Source organism: Bubalus bubalis, chromosome 2 (genome assembly GCF_019923935.1).
Source record: "Bubalus bubalis isolate 160015118507 breed Murrah chromosome 2, NDDB_SH_1, whole genome shotgun sequence".
NCBI lineage: Eukaryota > Metazoa > Chordata > Mammalia > Artiodactyla > Bovidae > Bubalus > Bubalus bubalis.
In genome coordinates this window covers 169,779,658-169,793,167 of record NC_059158.1, presented here as the reverse complement: position 1 = coordinate 169,793,167, position 13,510 = coordinate 169,779,658, and the positions used below count along the sequence as shown (strand labels likewise).

Below are 13,510 nucleotides of genomic sequence, written 5' to 3'. Positions count from 1 at the left end.
AGAAGCTTCCTTGGTGGCTCAGATGGTAAAGAATCCGCCTGCCAATGTAGGAGACACAGGTTCCATTCCTGATCAGGGAAGATCCCACACGCGGCAGAGCAACTAAGCCCGGGTACCACAACTATTGAACCTGTGCTCAGTCCACATGCCCAGGAGCCTGTGCCCACAACAGGTGAAGCCATCTCAGTGAGAAGCGTGTGCCTTACAACTAGAGAGTGGCCCCTGCTCGCCACAACTAGAGAAAAGCCCGTGAAACCATGAAGACCCAGCACAGCCAAATATAAACAAATAAAATTATTTTAAAAATATGAGAACACAAACTCCAATTCTGTTGACACGTCTGACACATAGTAGGTGCTTAATAAAGACTTGTTGAATCAATGAATGAATAGAATGAGATGAAATTCCACCCAGGGCACCTACATATGTATTGGGGGCTGGGTCCCCTTACTTCTCCTCTCTTTACACAGATTATGTTTTTTCCTTCCACATCAGACTGTGGCTGGCCTGGGGGTGGTGCTGATCTATGATATGACTCATTTCTCCATCCCAGGTTGGTGCCATGCCCTGTGCTTTGCTCGTAGTAGACACAGAATTTAACTTCTTTAATCAGAATGTATTTTATAAAAGTCTCCTAATTCTGAGAAGGTGATTTTTTCCTCCGAAGAGCTATTCCTTTTTTTCTGAAAAGAATGGCTGTGATACACCACTACCACGATATTGGAAGTATTGTACAAAGTCCGTCTCAACATCAATGCACTTCATTGTTTTGCCTAATTGATGATTTCAGCCTATTTTAAAAACTCATCATTTCTGGGGCGAGGGGAACTTGGCGTGTGTTGCCATCCCAGCTTCACTCTTTTAAACACCGAAGTGCCTTTGAGTGGGGGTTTGGAGTGGGTCACCTCCTCCTGGAGAAAAATCCTGAGTGGAATTTGCTGGGTCCCTACACCTACTCTTGCTCAGCTTGAGCGCTGAGTTCTTGAGCAGATGAGCATTGGTTGTAAGAGGTGGGTTAGTTCAGTTTCAGGATGGAAGGGGCCTTGCAAGGAGCCTCGGAACCCACCTTGCTTGTCTTTCTCTCTCCCTCTGAGATCTTATGCTTCCACACTTTTCTGGCTTTCTCACCCTGCCGTTCCCCTCCCCCATTCCAGCCCTGATTTCTAGTCTGTAAGGACTGGAGGTCTGAGCTCAAAACCAGTCCCTCAAACAAGTAAGGATTCCGTAAGTCCTTAGGGTGGCTCTGTGTGCTCACTTCCTCCTTACCTTCCCCTCCTCTCCCTCCTTCCCTCTGTCATCCTCTCCATCACTGCTCTATGTCCAATTCATAATTTTCTGTTGGACTCTAAAGAAAGCTGAGTGCTGAAGATTTGATGCTTGTGAACTGTGGTGCTGGAGAAGACTCTTGAGAGTCCCTTGGACTGTGGGGAGATCCAACCAGTCCATCCTAAAGGAGATCAGTCCTGGGTGTTCATTGGAAGGACTGATGCTGAAGCTGAAACTCTAATACTTTGTCCACCTGGTGCAAAGAACTGACTCCTTGGAAAAAACCCTGATGCTGGGAAAGATTGAAGGCAGGAGGAGAAGGGGATGACAGAGGATGAGATGGTTGGATGGCATCACCTACCTGATGGACATGAGTTTGAGCAAGATCCAGGAGTTGGTGATGGACAGGGAAGCCTAGCGTTGCTGCAGTCCATAGGGTTGCAAAGAGTCAGACTCGACTGAGCGACTGAACTGACACATCATGAATCTACTTCTCCAAGGTTATGTAGCATCCTGCTCACTGATGTCTGGGGCTCTTTCTTAGCCCTCCTCTCTCTAGCAGCCTTCCTCTCCTGTCTTACAGAGGACTGCCTTGGGTGTATTCTCCGGGGACCTCTCCAGCCTCCTCCCCGCCTTCCTGTCCCCACTCTATCTCTAGAGCTCGGTCCTTACCACCCGCTTCAGCTGCCTTCTCCTTCCTGGGACAGCAGCCACTCATTCCAAGCTGTCACCTCTAAGTGGATGGCTTCCAGACCCATCCTTGCAGCCTGGCCAGTCACCCAGTCCCAGCACCTGCACTGGGCTCAGAGGGATGCTCTGCTAACCCTCAGCCCCCTCCTCAGACTCAACTCCAGACCCCCCTCCATCAGCCTCCTACACAGGCTTTCAAGCCTCGCTCTCCCCCCATGGCTCCAGGTTCCATCATCAGTGCCATCACTTCCCTCATGTCTCGGGCTGCAAGCTCAGTCCTGACTCTTGCCCCCCACCCCCTGCCACTTTGTTTATTTCTGGACAGTCTCCCCGTTTATGATGGTTCCCCATCTGCCGTGCACACTGCTTCCTCTTCTAGTGCCCTGATTCAAACCTTGTCATCTGCTGCCTGAATGACTGTGATAAGCCTGTCACCCTCGCCAAGCTGCCTTGCTTACGACTGCAGGGCAACCTTCCAGAAGCCCAGGACCAGAGCCCAGCCAAGGGAGAGCAAAGTCTGCTCTCACTACTCATCCTCTGGGGAAAATTAATCTCACTGGGTCTCTGCTTTCGCTCTGTGAATCGAGCTGGGTGACAGAACCCACAGCTCACAGTTCAGTGGATAAGTGATGCACGCGGTGTGCTTAGAAAGGTACCCGGGGCGCTTGGCGAGTGTCATTGGATCTTACTGTTTTACTGTTGTCGAGCCCATAGTCGGATCCTTGCACGGAGTTCTTCTGTTCTTTCCTCTGGCCAGAGATTTGGCCTCAGCTCCTTTTGTGGCCTCCCTCTCTGGGGAGCCAACTTGGACCCCGGGGGTCCCTCAGGACATCCTTTGGTCCTCTGCTAAGACCCAGAAGAGCCAGACCTGAATGGGTCACTCCCTGCCACGGTCTCTGCCTCAGGACTGGCCTGGCTCTCACGGTCTTTCCAAACAAATCTCATGAAAAGGAGAGAAAAGACCTGGGAGGAATAAATGAGTGTGGGATTTGGAGTCTGCGGTCCTGGGTTTAACTCCAGGCTGAGTCACTCACTGATTCTACCTTACTCCTCTAGCCCAAGTTGTCTTGTCTGCAAAAAGAATAACCATACTGACCTTGTAAGGGTTAAAGAGAACATATCTGCACACACACGTGCAAACGTATATATACATACACATGCATACACACCCGTATACTTATACACACCTAAGCACATGTCTGCATCCACATGCATACATCTGGCACAGAATAGGTGATCCATAAAGGGCAGTGGTATTAAAAAGCAGAGACATTACTTTGTCAACAAAGGTCCGTCTAGTCAAGATGATGGTTTTTCCAGTAGTCATGTATGGATGTGAGAGTTGGACTATAAAAAAGCTGAGTGCCAAAGAATTGATGCTTTTGAACTGTGGTGGTGTTGGAGAAGACTCTTAAGAGTCCCTTGGACTGCAAGGAGATCCAACTAGTCCATCCTAAAGGAGATCAGTCCTGAATGTTCATTGGAAGGACTGATGTTGAAGATGGGGCTCTAATATTTTGGCCACCTGATGTGAAGAACTGACTCATTTGAAAAGACCCTGATGCTGGGAAAGATTGAAGGCAGGAGGAGAAGGGGATGACAGAGGATGAGATGGCATCACCTACTCAATGGACATGAGTTTGAGTAAACTCCAGGAGTTGGTGATGGACAGGGATGCCTGGTGTGCTGTGGTCCATGGGGTCACAAAGAGTCGGACACGACTGAGCGACTGAACTGAATTAAACTGAAATAAGAGTAAGAGGAAGCGCATGAGAAGGATGGGAGTTTGTGTTCTCCTCTTTGTCTCCTTGAGGCTGTACCCATCCCTCCTTGCCCCTTTTTGCTTGTCTATTTGGAGTTGCCTCATTCTGTCCAGACCAGAGCCCGTGTTCCCAGGGAGAAGGGTGGTAAGTCTTAAGATTTCCTCCCAAATATAGCAAATGAGAACAAGAAGGGACCCAGCTGCAGCACTCCTTCGTCATGACTGTACTGCATTCAGAAACCTTCAAAGGCACCTTGCTAGTGACCCCATGCTGCTTGGCACACAGATTTGAGCTGTCATAGCCTGGCCTGGCCCCAGCCTTCCTCCCCTTGCCTGCTCCAGGAGGTCCAGCCTCATAGGGCACCACATGGGCCTGACTTGGTACCAGGTGCTGGATTTCCTCTCACTGTGTTCCATTGTTTCCTACGAATGTGTCTTCTCTCCTCTTCTGGAGTGTAAGCTCCCTGCAGGCAGGAACTGTTTCTAAGCATCCTTTAGATTCTTCGCTTTAGACTGTTTACTCTCTCCAAATTCTTTCTGAAAGAGGGAATGAATGCCTCCTCTATGTGTGCATGCTCAGTTGCTCCGTCTTGTCTGACTCTTTGTGAGTCTGTGGACTGTACCCTGCCAGGCTCCTCTGTCCATGGAATTCTCCAGGCAAGAATACTGGAGTGGATTGCCATTTCCTCCTCCAGGTGGTCTTCCCGACCCAGGATTCAAACCCATGTCTGTTGTGTCTCCTGCACTGGCAACTGTACCACCTTTTGAGTTAATTACACAAGCTTAGAATTCAACGGGTACGTCACTTTAAGTCAGTCACTCACTTAACTTGTCTGCTTATTGTATCAGTTTTTTAATTAATGTTTTCTCCCTTTTGATTTCAATTTCTCAGAACATACTTAATGAAAAGATCTTTCTTGAAATCTCTCCCCCTTTGTAATCACTACATCAGAAGACAGAGGTGTCGTTTCTAGTCTGGCCTATATTAATATTTCAATTAATATTTCTTATTTGGGCTCTAGGGAAATGGGATGAAAGGGATTATTTTAAAACAATGCATGGTGCTTATGCAGTCATTAATTACTTTATAATGAGTACCCATGGCATCCCTGGCTCTGTGCTTGGGGCTGGGGACAAAAGTCACCAACACATGCTCTTCAAGAATAAGGAAGTTTCTCTGGAAACAGTGCAGTGACAGGTATGGTGATTGAGCCTACGGGCTCTCCCGCTCATGGAAAGAAAAAACATGTGTCAACATGCAGCCAGTAAAGGCTTTTTGATGTCATGTAATATTTGACTTTCACTTTCTTATCTTTGTTTCTTTGTAATCTGCATCAGATATGTAGCTCTTAATGAATAATATTAATATTTGATATTTAAAAATCTGCTACTAGTTTTCCAGATCAGTGGTTCTCAAACTTTAGCACCAACCCTGCTTCAGAGTCACCTGCAGGCCTTCTTAAAACTCATATTGCTGGGTCCCATCCCCTGAGTATTCTGTGAGTCTAGGGTACTGCTGGTGAATTTGCATTTGTGGTAATTAAGTCCCCAGCTGCTGCTGCTGCTGTTGGTCTGGGGACTTGGGGGACCACTGCTCTCCACTGCCTGTTAAAAACTGAGAGAACAAACAATATTGGCATAATGCTTACCACTGTCAAAACCCTACATTATTCAGGGACTTCCCTGGTGGTCCAGTGGTTAAGACTCTGTGCTTCCAATGCAAGGGGCATGGATTCGATCCCTGGTTGAGGAACTAGGATCCCACATACTGCACAGCGTGGCCAAACTAAAAATCCCAAGTTATTCATTCGTTCAAAAATGTTGAGCTACCCACACTGTGCCAGGCTGGGTGCACTGGATAGAAATGTCTTCTGCTATTTGGGGTTGATCTCATTCATCACACTGTCTTGGGAGCCAGGTGTGATTGTTATCCCTATTTCACTCAGGAGGGGAATGAAGGTCAAAGTCAGCCCACTGATGCTTTTGCTCAGCCGATCATTGCGTCACCACCCTGACCTCTGACTCTCCAAACCATTGTCCTTCCACTGTGCCTCTTGCCTCTGTGCTTATTAGATGTGGTTACTTCTTTTTTTTCTAACCTTGAGGTTAATGTTTCCAGTTCTGCTGAATGTCTGCTTTCTTTCATGCTTTTCTATCGCAGATTCCCATTTTAATTATATTTTATTGATTGTCTTTTGCACATGGGCCTCCTATATCTTCCTTTCTTTGCCTTTGGTTTTATGAGCATGTTTGCATTTGCTCAGATGTGTTTGTTTTTCCCTGCCAGCAGATCTTACTAGTTTTTTTTCTGTTAAATAATTTCTGCCTTCCGACTTTGATATCGGAGGCCTCTGAGATTGAATGTCTTGGTGGCACACAGATTCCTGCTATTTATTGCTTGCTAATATTAGACACTTCATCTCTGTAGCAGCAGCTGAGGCCCTGCCTGGCAGCTCTGATCCCCCCAGGGTGAGAGCTGAGGCTGGTGGGCTCTGTCGGTGGCATCAGGCTTTCAGTACAAATCCAGTCGTTTCATCTCACTGCAGAGGCCAGGCTATTAAAAGACCAGGAATATTAAAAATAGCTCTTGCCACAATTCCCACCTTGGAAGCTTTCAGGAGAGCTCTGCCAAGAAACAATTAGATTCTACCTCACAGAGTCAAAGCAACCGCAGAAGAGTCTTTATTTCAGTAGAGAAATCATAACAATGGTACCAAAAAACCATTGTTGCAAAGAAGGAGAATGTTTAGAAAAATAACTAGTCAGTTGCCTGTTTTTTTTTTTTAATTGTCTGACTCATTTAGTGAGCTTTGTTTACACTTCATGCAATTTGCCATTGAACTCTGGAAGGTTTTCCTGCATTTGAAGAGTACAGCCAGTACATAGTGATTTGGGGGTACTGCAGGGTATATTTTTTTTATGTTGCTGTCAATCAAACAACACCAGGAGGATGTGGTTATCTTCAAACCATTCTGATGTTCACAGAGAAACATAGCTATTTTCTCTTTATATACACTGATAAATTTTAATTATATTTATATAACTACAACATAGCGTGAAATTAAATACTCACAGGCTTTGTTGTTCAGTCGCCAGGTCGTGTCCAACTCTTTCTGACCCCATGGACTGCAGCGCACCAGGCTTCCCTGTCCCTCACCATCTCCCGGAGTTTGCCCAAGTTCATGTCCATTGAATCGCCCAAGCTCAATCAGCCTAAGCCAGACACCCAGTGGCAGTCGCAGGGCTCAGGTCTCTGTCATGACAACTTCCTCTGTTTATTTGCTTCCATCTCTTTCTGCATTAGGAGACTCATCCTACTGAGGGAAGAGCTTTATTATCTCTAGCAGATTCCAGTTCTTCACCCAGATGAGTTAGATTTGATGCTTAGACAACCAAGGTTGTTTCCAGGAAAGAGATTTTCGGCTATCTTACAAGACCTGGGCATCCAGGGCAATTCTTCCCCTATCAGTGATGAACACACAGGGGCCATGCTTTTCCTTGCTGTCTCCAACTACAGTTAGCTCTGGGCTGGACCCTCCAAATGGGTCCTGATCTCTCAGCAGATTGCACAACCCCTGGGTTCAAGAGAAATCTCGACCTAATTGTTCTGATTTTGTTTGGAACTCCCACAAAGATTGTTGCCAACTTCCCTTTCTGTTTAGTTGGATTTTGCATTTTTTTAGCTTCTCTAAAACATTTTTTCATCTCCCTAACTGGTTCTAGAGGTGACTTACATGTTATTCTGTTAGGTCCTCTTTGCCTTTATGTATTTCAGTTTTAACCTCTCCTCTCTTATATCCTGATTTTATAGGTGAAATTCCACTGTGTGTTCACCTCTTCCCCTTCCCGCCCTGCCAAAGCTAGTTGCTAGTTTTCTTCTCATTGGTTTCTCTGTTACACAGCGGTTTAACATTAGCACCATCCGTCTCTTTCTAGGATAGGGTCGTAACTGATTGTCTTGAATCCTGTCTCCCTCTCATATCCTTGTATGGTCCTGCGGCTACAGCCCCAGAACAATGCTGAAGTCTGAAAAGAAGCTGGGCCAGTTTGACCCAGGGGGGCTACAGCACTTTGGTCAATAGGGAGAATGGGATGATGGGGGGGCGCAGAGGCCAGGGCATGGTGTGGTTTTGAGCCATGGGGTAAAGTGTTGGGGTTTTATTCCAAGCTTGTGGGAAGCCACCCTGAACATTCTATTGGTAGGACTCCAATACTTTGACCACCTGATGCGAAGAGCTGACTCACTAGAAAAGACCCTGAAGCTCGGAAAGATTGAGGGCAGGGGGAGAAGGGGACGACAGAGGATGAGATGGTTTGATGGCATCACCGACTCAATAGACATGAGTTTGATACAAACACGAGTGTGTGTGTGTGTGTGTGTGCATGCGAGCGTGCTAGAACAGATCCTCCCTGACATATACCAATGGCCACTATTTACTACTGCTTCCATCCACTGTGTTGACTCCATCACTGGCTTGGCAATCTACTAACAAGGTCCTCTGGGTGCCTGTCACTGCTTTGGTAAGATAAAGAAACATTATTCATGGTTGGCATAATTACTTCATTCCCCCAGAAAGAGACTGGCTTTCAGCAGGATGGAAGGAAGAACCCAGGCAAAGCTTTAGTGATCTAATCATCTTTTTTCATTTGAAGTCCTATCAATCACTTATTTAGTTTTGACTCCATGGTTATGACATAAATTAATAAAACAAAAGACACAGAAAGGGAGATTTGTGAGCCTTAGGTATCCAGCTGAGAGTATCACAAGTAGCTCAAGGTCAGTGGTTTGTTGACAACTGCAGGTAAACCTACTCTCTATTGTTGTTCAGTCACTAAGTTGTGTCCAACTCTGCAACCATATGGTCTGCAGCACAGTAGGCTCCTCTGTCCTTCACTATGTTCTGGAGTTTGTTCAAATTCATGTTCATTGAGTCAGTGATGCTATCTAACCGTCTTGTCCTCTGTCGTCCCCTTCTGCTCCTGCCTTCAATCTTTCCCAGCATCAGGGTCTTTTCCAATGAGTTGGCTTCTCACATCAAGTGGCCAAAATACTGGAGCTTCAGCTTCAGAATTAGTCCTTCCAATGAATATTCAGTGTCGATTTCCTTTAGGGTTTTTAAAAACATTTTATTTATTAATTTTTTTAACACCCCAAACATTTTGTTTTGGGGTATAACTTATTAACAGTGTTGTGGTAGTTTCAGGTGGACAGCAAAGGGACTCAGCCATTTCCTTTAGGATTGGCTGGTTTGAGCTCCTTGCTGTCCAAGAGACTCTCAAGAGTTTTCTCCAGCACCACAATTCTAAAGCATCAATTCTTCAGCTCTCGACCTTCTTTATGGTCCAACTGGTGGCTCAGACAGTAAAGCATCTGCCTGCACTGTGGGAGACCTGGGTTCAATCCCTGGGTTGGGAAGATCCCCTGGAGAAGGAAATGGCAACTCACTCCAGTCCTCTTGCCTGGAAAATTCTATAGACTGAGGAGCCTGGTAGGCTACAGTCCATGGGGTCACAGAGTCGGACACGACTGAGCGGCTTTACTTTCTTTTCTTTCTCACATCCATACATGACTACTGGAAAGACCACAGCCTTGACTACTCAGACCTTTGTCAGCAAAGTGATATCTCTGTGTTTTACTCTGCTGTCTAGGTTTGTCATAGCTCTCCTTCCAAGGAGCAAGTGTCTTTTAATTTTATGGCTGCAGTCACTATCTGCAGTGGTTTTGGAGCCCAAGAAAATAAAGTCCGTCACTGTTTCCATTTTTCCCTATCTATTTGCCATGAGGTGATGGGACCGGATGTCAACCTCTGCTCTCTGAGGATCTAAGAAATGACTTGCTTTTTTTAAAGAGCCCCTTGAGTCAGCTTCAGGGTCTTCATGGTTCCTTGCCCTCCACCTCTTCTCTCCCAGAGCTGGCTGCAGTTGGTCAGTGAGACCAGTGCAGTCAAGGTGGTGCTCCTGGAACTTTGAACTCTCCACTGGCTTGAGGCCAGTAGTAATACCTGGCCCCGTGTAGACAAGCATCAGCTGACCAACTGGCCACCTGCAGCTAAGGATGCTGGTAATCCCATAAATCCCATGACCCCAGCCCTGCCTCTCTGCCTCTCTCATCCCCAACCACACAGTCCTCCACTGTCATTTCTCATCTCCAGTTATACTGAACTCAGACATGCCAGTATGTATATGCTCTGTAGTCTAGCTAGTTACACAGGGTCTTTTTCTTTATAGTTCCATGTTTCCCATATTTTAAATATCTTTAGTATAATCCTTTTAAAGCGCTGGAACAGAAAGCAATGATACAGTGACTGATCTTTGACCAGTGCTCCTCGCTGGAGGGGACAATTGGCATTCGAGTGATAAAACTGCTATTCTGGAACCATCTCAGGCAGTGCAGAGCTTCAGCATCTCTACCACAGAATGCCAGTGTGACCCCCAGATCATTACAGACAGTCCCTGAACACATCACAAATGTGGTTTATTCTCTTAGACTGAAATCTTATTAAACCTGCTTGCAATATTGGAGCAATTAACAGTACTGAATATTCACTTTGCTTATAGGTTTAACTTAATATTAGATCAGTTAGATAAGAACAAATTAAAAGCATGGGAAGATATGTGTGCTATCAGACAATGTGGTTCTTAAAAAGAAATTGTTGCTATTAATATAGATTAGAGTATTTAATTAAATTTTTAAGTGGGACCAGATATTCATTACGGAAGGCGTTAAAAGTGATCTTTGTGAAAATCACTTTTAGTTAGGGATGTATAATGAAGTCTTTATAGGTGAAATAAAATTTTCTTTAAGATACCCATAGGGATGATACGGAAATATGAGGAGACTAGATGAAGTTAAATGGACAGAATGTTAATCTGAATTTAGACCTATTATTTGAAAATGTATTAACATAAATTTGTTAGAGTAAGATATTCTCTTCTGAATTCTGGAATGGCTTTTTGTCCTGGTGTCTAGATTTTTAGTTTACATAATTATCTTATTTTTCCCATACCCATGAATTAGCTAGAATCCCCTAGACTATTCAGTTATCAATGTGGACCATGTTTAAAGTCTTTACTGAACTTGTTCCAATGTTGCTCCTGTTTTTCTGTTTCTTTTTTTTGGCCAAGAGGCATGTAAGATCTTAGCTTTCCAACCAGGGATCACACCAGAAACTCCTGCATTAGAAGACGAAGTCTTAACCACTGGACCACCAAGGAAGTCCTCCCTAGACTGTTTTAAAAAACACATAAAGGAGAGTGGAATCGCAAACAAGGGCCTCCACGTTCACAGTCTGTAATTTTGACTAGTTTGGCTGGTCATTGAAGCTCAGGCAAATCATCTCTCTCCTAACCTCATTGATTTATTTTTGCAAATCTCAAATATGGTGCTAATGACACTCCTTCAAAACTAATAATTCAGAAAGACAAGTTTTTATGTACTTTATGTACATCCTGGAAAGATCAAAATGTTGCAGTATGGTTATAATTTAGTAGGAACTATCTGTGCATAAATATTTCTGATAGGAATCTCTCCAAAGTATTAATAATTATGCCACTCAAATAACATGACTGAGGGTAACCTTTTTCTCTTTATATTTTAAATCTTGCATTTTCCAAAATTTCTTTCCTAATAATTTTCTACTTTAAGCTAAAAAACGTAATTGCATGTTATTTCTTAAACTTGCCTTTCGGGAGGGCTTTGTTTTCAAAGTTAACAAAATATTTGGAATTTATTTAAGGCTTCTTGGCTGCATGGGTATTCCAGTAGATTCAGGTCCTTATTTTCTTATCACACATATGTGGTTATGTTATTATCTGACAAAGTCACCATTGCTTTACAGGAAAAATTTACTGAGTTGGGTTTGTGCTTCAAACTAGAATTAAGATGAATATATAAATGTGATTCATATTATGTGTCTCAACCTCCTTAGCTTTAAAATGAAGGGCTAGGAGGTGAATTGAACACTGAGGGTCTTCTAACAGTAACATATTACAAATTAAAAAATTTTAAATATCTACCTAGCAATTTTCCTAGTGGTGTTTTTAAAAATAGGTAGTGAGATGACCATGGGAAAGTGATTGTCATCTCAAGCAAAGAGGGGGTGGGAAGGAGAGGGTGGGATGTATGGAGAAAGTAGCATGGAAACATACACACTACCATATGTGAAATAGACAGCCCAGGGGAATTTGCTGTGTGACTCCAGGAGCTCACACCAGGGCTCTGTAACAACTTAGAGGGGTGGGATGGGGAGGGAGGTGGGAGGGAGGCTCAAGAGGGAGGGGACATGTGTATACCTATGGCTGATTCATGTTGATGTATGGCAGAAACCAACACAACATTGTAAAGCAATTATCCTCCAATTAAAAATTTAAAAATAAAAGTTTTAAAAAGTCATAAAAAAACATTATAGAGCCTGTTTTTCCTTAGGTCAGAAGAAAGGGACAGGGGTGTTCAGTCTCAGCTTCTAAAGGTTCTAATATTTCAAAATAAAATGCAGAGCTAACGGTGAAAAAAAATCTCTCTCTTTGCAAAAAAGATTTTTGCAAAGCAAATGACTTTTGAACTATAATTCTGAGAGGTGGAGGCATAGAGAATGGACATTTGGACATGAGGGGGATGGGAAAGGTGGGATGAATTGGGAGATTAGGATTGACGTATATACACCACCATGTGTAAAATAGTGAAATAGAGGAAACCTGCACAGGGAGCTCAGCTCAGGGATGACCTAGATGGGTGGGATGGGAGAGGTGGGAGGGAGGTCCAAGAGGGAGGGATATATGTATATTATATATATCTGATATATGTATATTATATATATATTATATATATATCTGATATATGTATATTTTATATATATATATATATCTGATTCACATTGTTGTACAGCAGAAACTAATACAACAATGGAAAGCAAATATTCTTAAATAAAAAATAACTACTCTGTTTCTTGTTACAAAACCAAAGTGCCTGGGAGACTAGTGTAAGGGTGCTGCCTTGCTTGGATAGGTACCAGTTAACTCCATCAACTTGTGGGATGGTTCGTGGTTTTGGGGACAAAGTATTTTATACATGTCTGTCTTGTTTTCTTCAGGTTATACTGGAGAGCTCTGCCAGTCCAAGATTGACTACTGCATCCTAGATCCATGTAGAAATGGAGCAACATGCACTTCTAATCTCAGTGGATTCACCTGCCAGTGTCTGGAAGGTCAGTATTGGTATCATTACAGGAATAACTTTCATTTTCCGCTTTAAGCCCTAGATTAATTTGACGACCTTTGTACTTCAATTTTCTGAAAAACTCTACTCAAGAGAACTTCCTACTTTGTCCCATTTATAAAACAAAATATAAGATGGCTCCTTTTTTTTTTTTTAAGCTCTGTGCTAAAATAGCTTGGAAATTATGTCTGAATATTAGACATAATCTCAAAATTTCTGCAGTTTTCATTTACACATTGAAAATGAACAACTGATAATAAAATGGAATTTCTGTATAATGATAAATTTCACTTGATAAGATTTCTTTTAAATTATGTGTTAGGTTTTTGATACCAATTTACATTAAAATTTTTTCACCATATATTTCACCTGTTTTTGTCTTTAAATCCACTTTATGACATCTTGGACACATATAGTCTCCTGGAAGGTCACATATTTAAGGCAATTTTTATTAAAAAATAAACAGTCATACTGTTTCAATTTCACCTGAAGAAGCAGACAGATAGTCCTAGTTATGGAGCTGGTGTTAAAGGAACAGTTTTGCACTTGGAGGAAGTTTTGTTTCCATTTCTGCTTGT

At 43.4% G+C, this 13,510-nt stretch overlaps 1 protein-coding gene across 1 annotated transcript in view; it reads left to right on the top strand.

The window, feature by feature from the left end:
- DNER (delta/notch like EGF repeat containing) overlaps positions 1–13,510 on the top strand; it is a 383,862-nt gene that overhangs the window by 243,369 nt on the left and 126,983 nt on the right. The window contains exon 7 of the mRNA XM_006047101.3: positions 12,808–12,921. Coding sequence (XP_006047163.2) covers positions 12,808–12,921 — 114 coding nt within the window. The remainder of the gene's footprint in view (positions 1–12,807; positions 12,922–13,510) is intronic.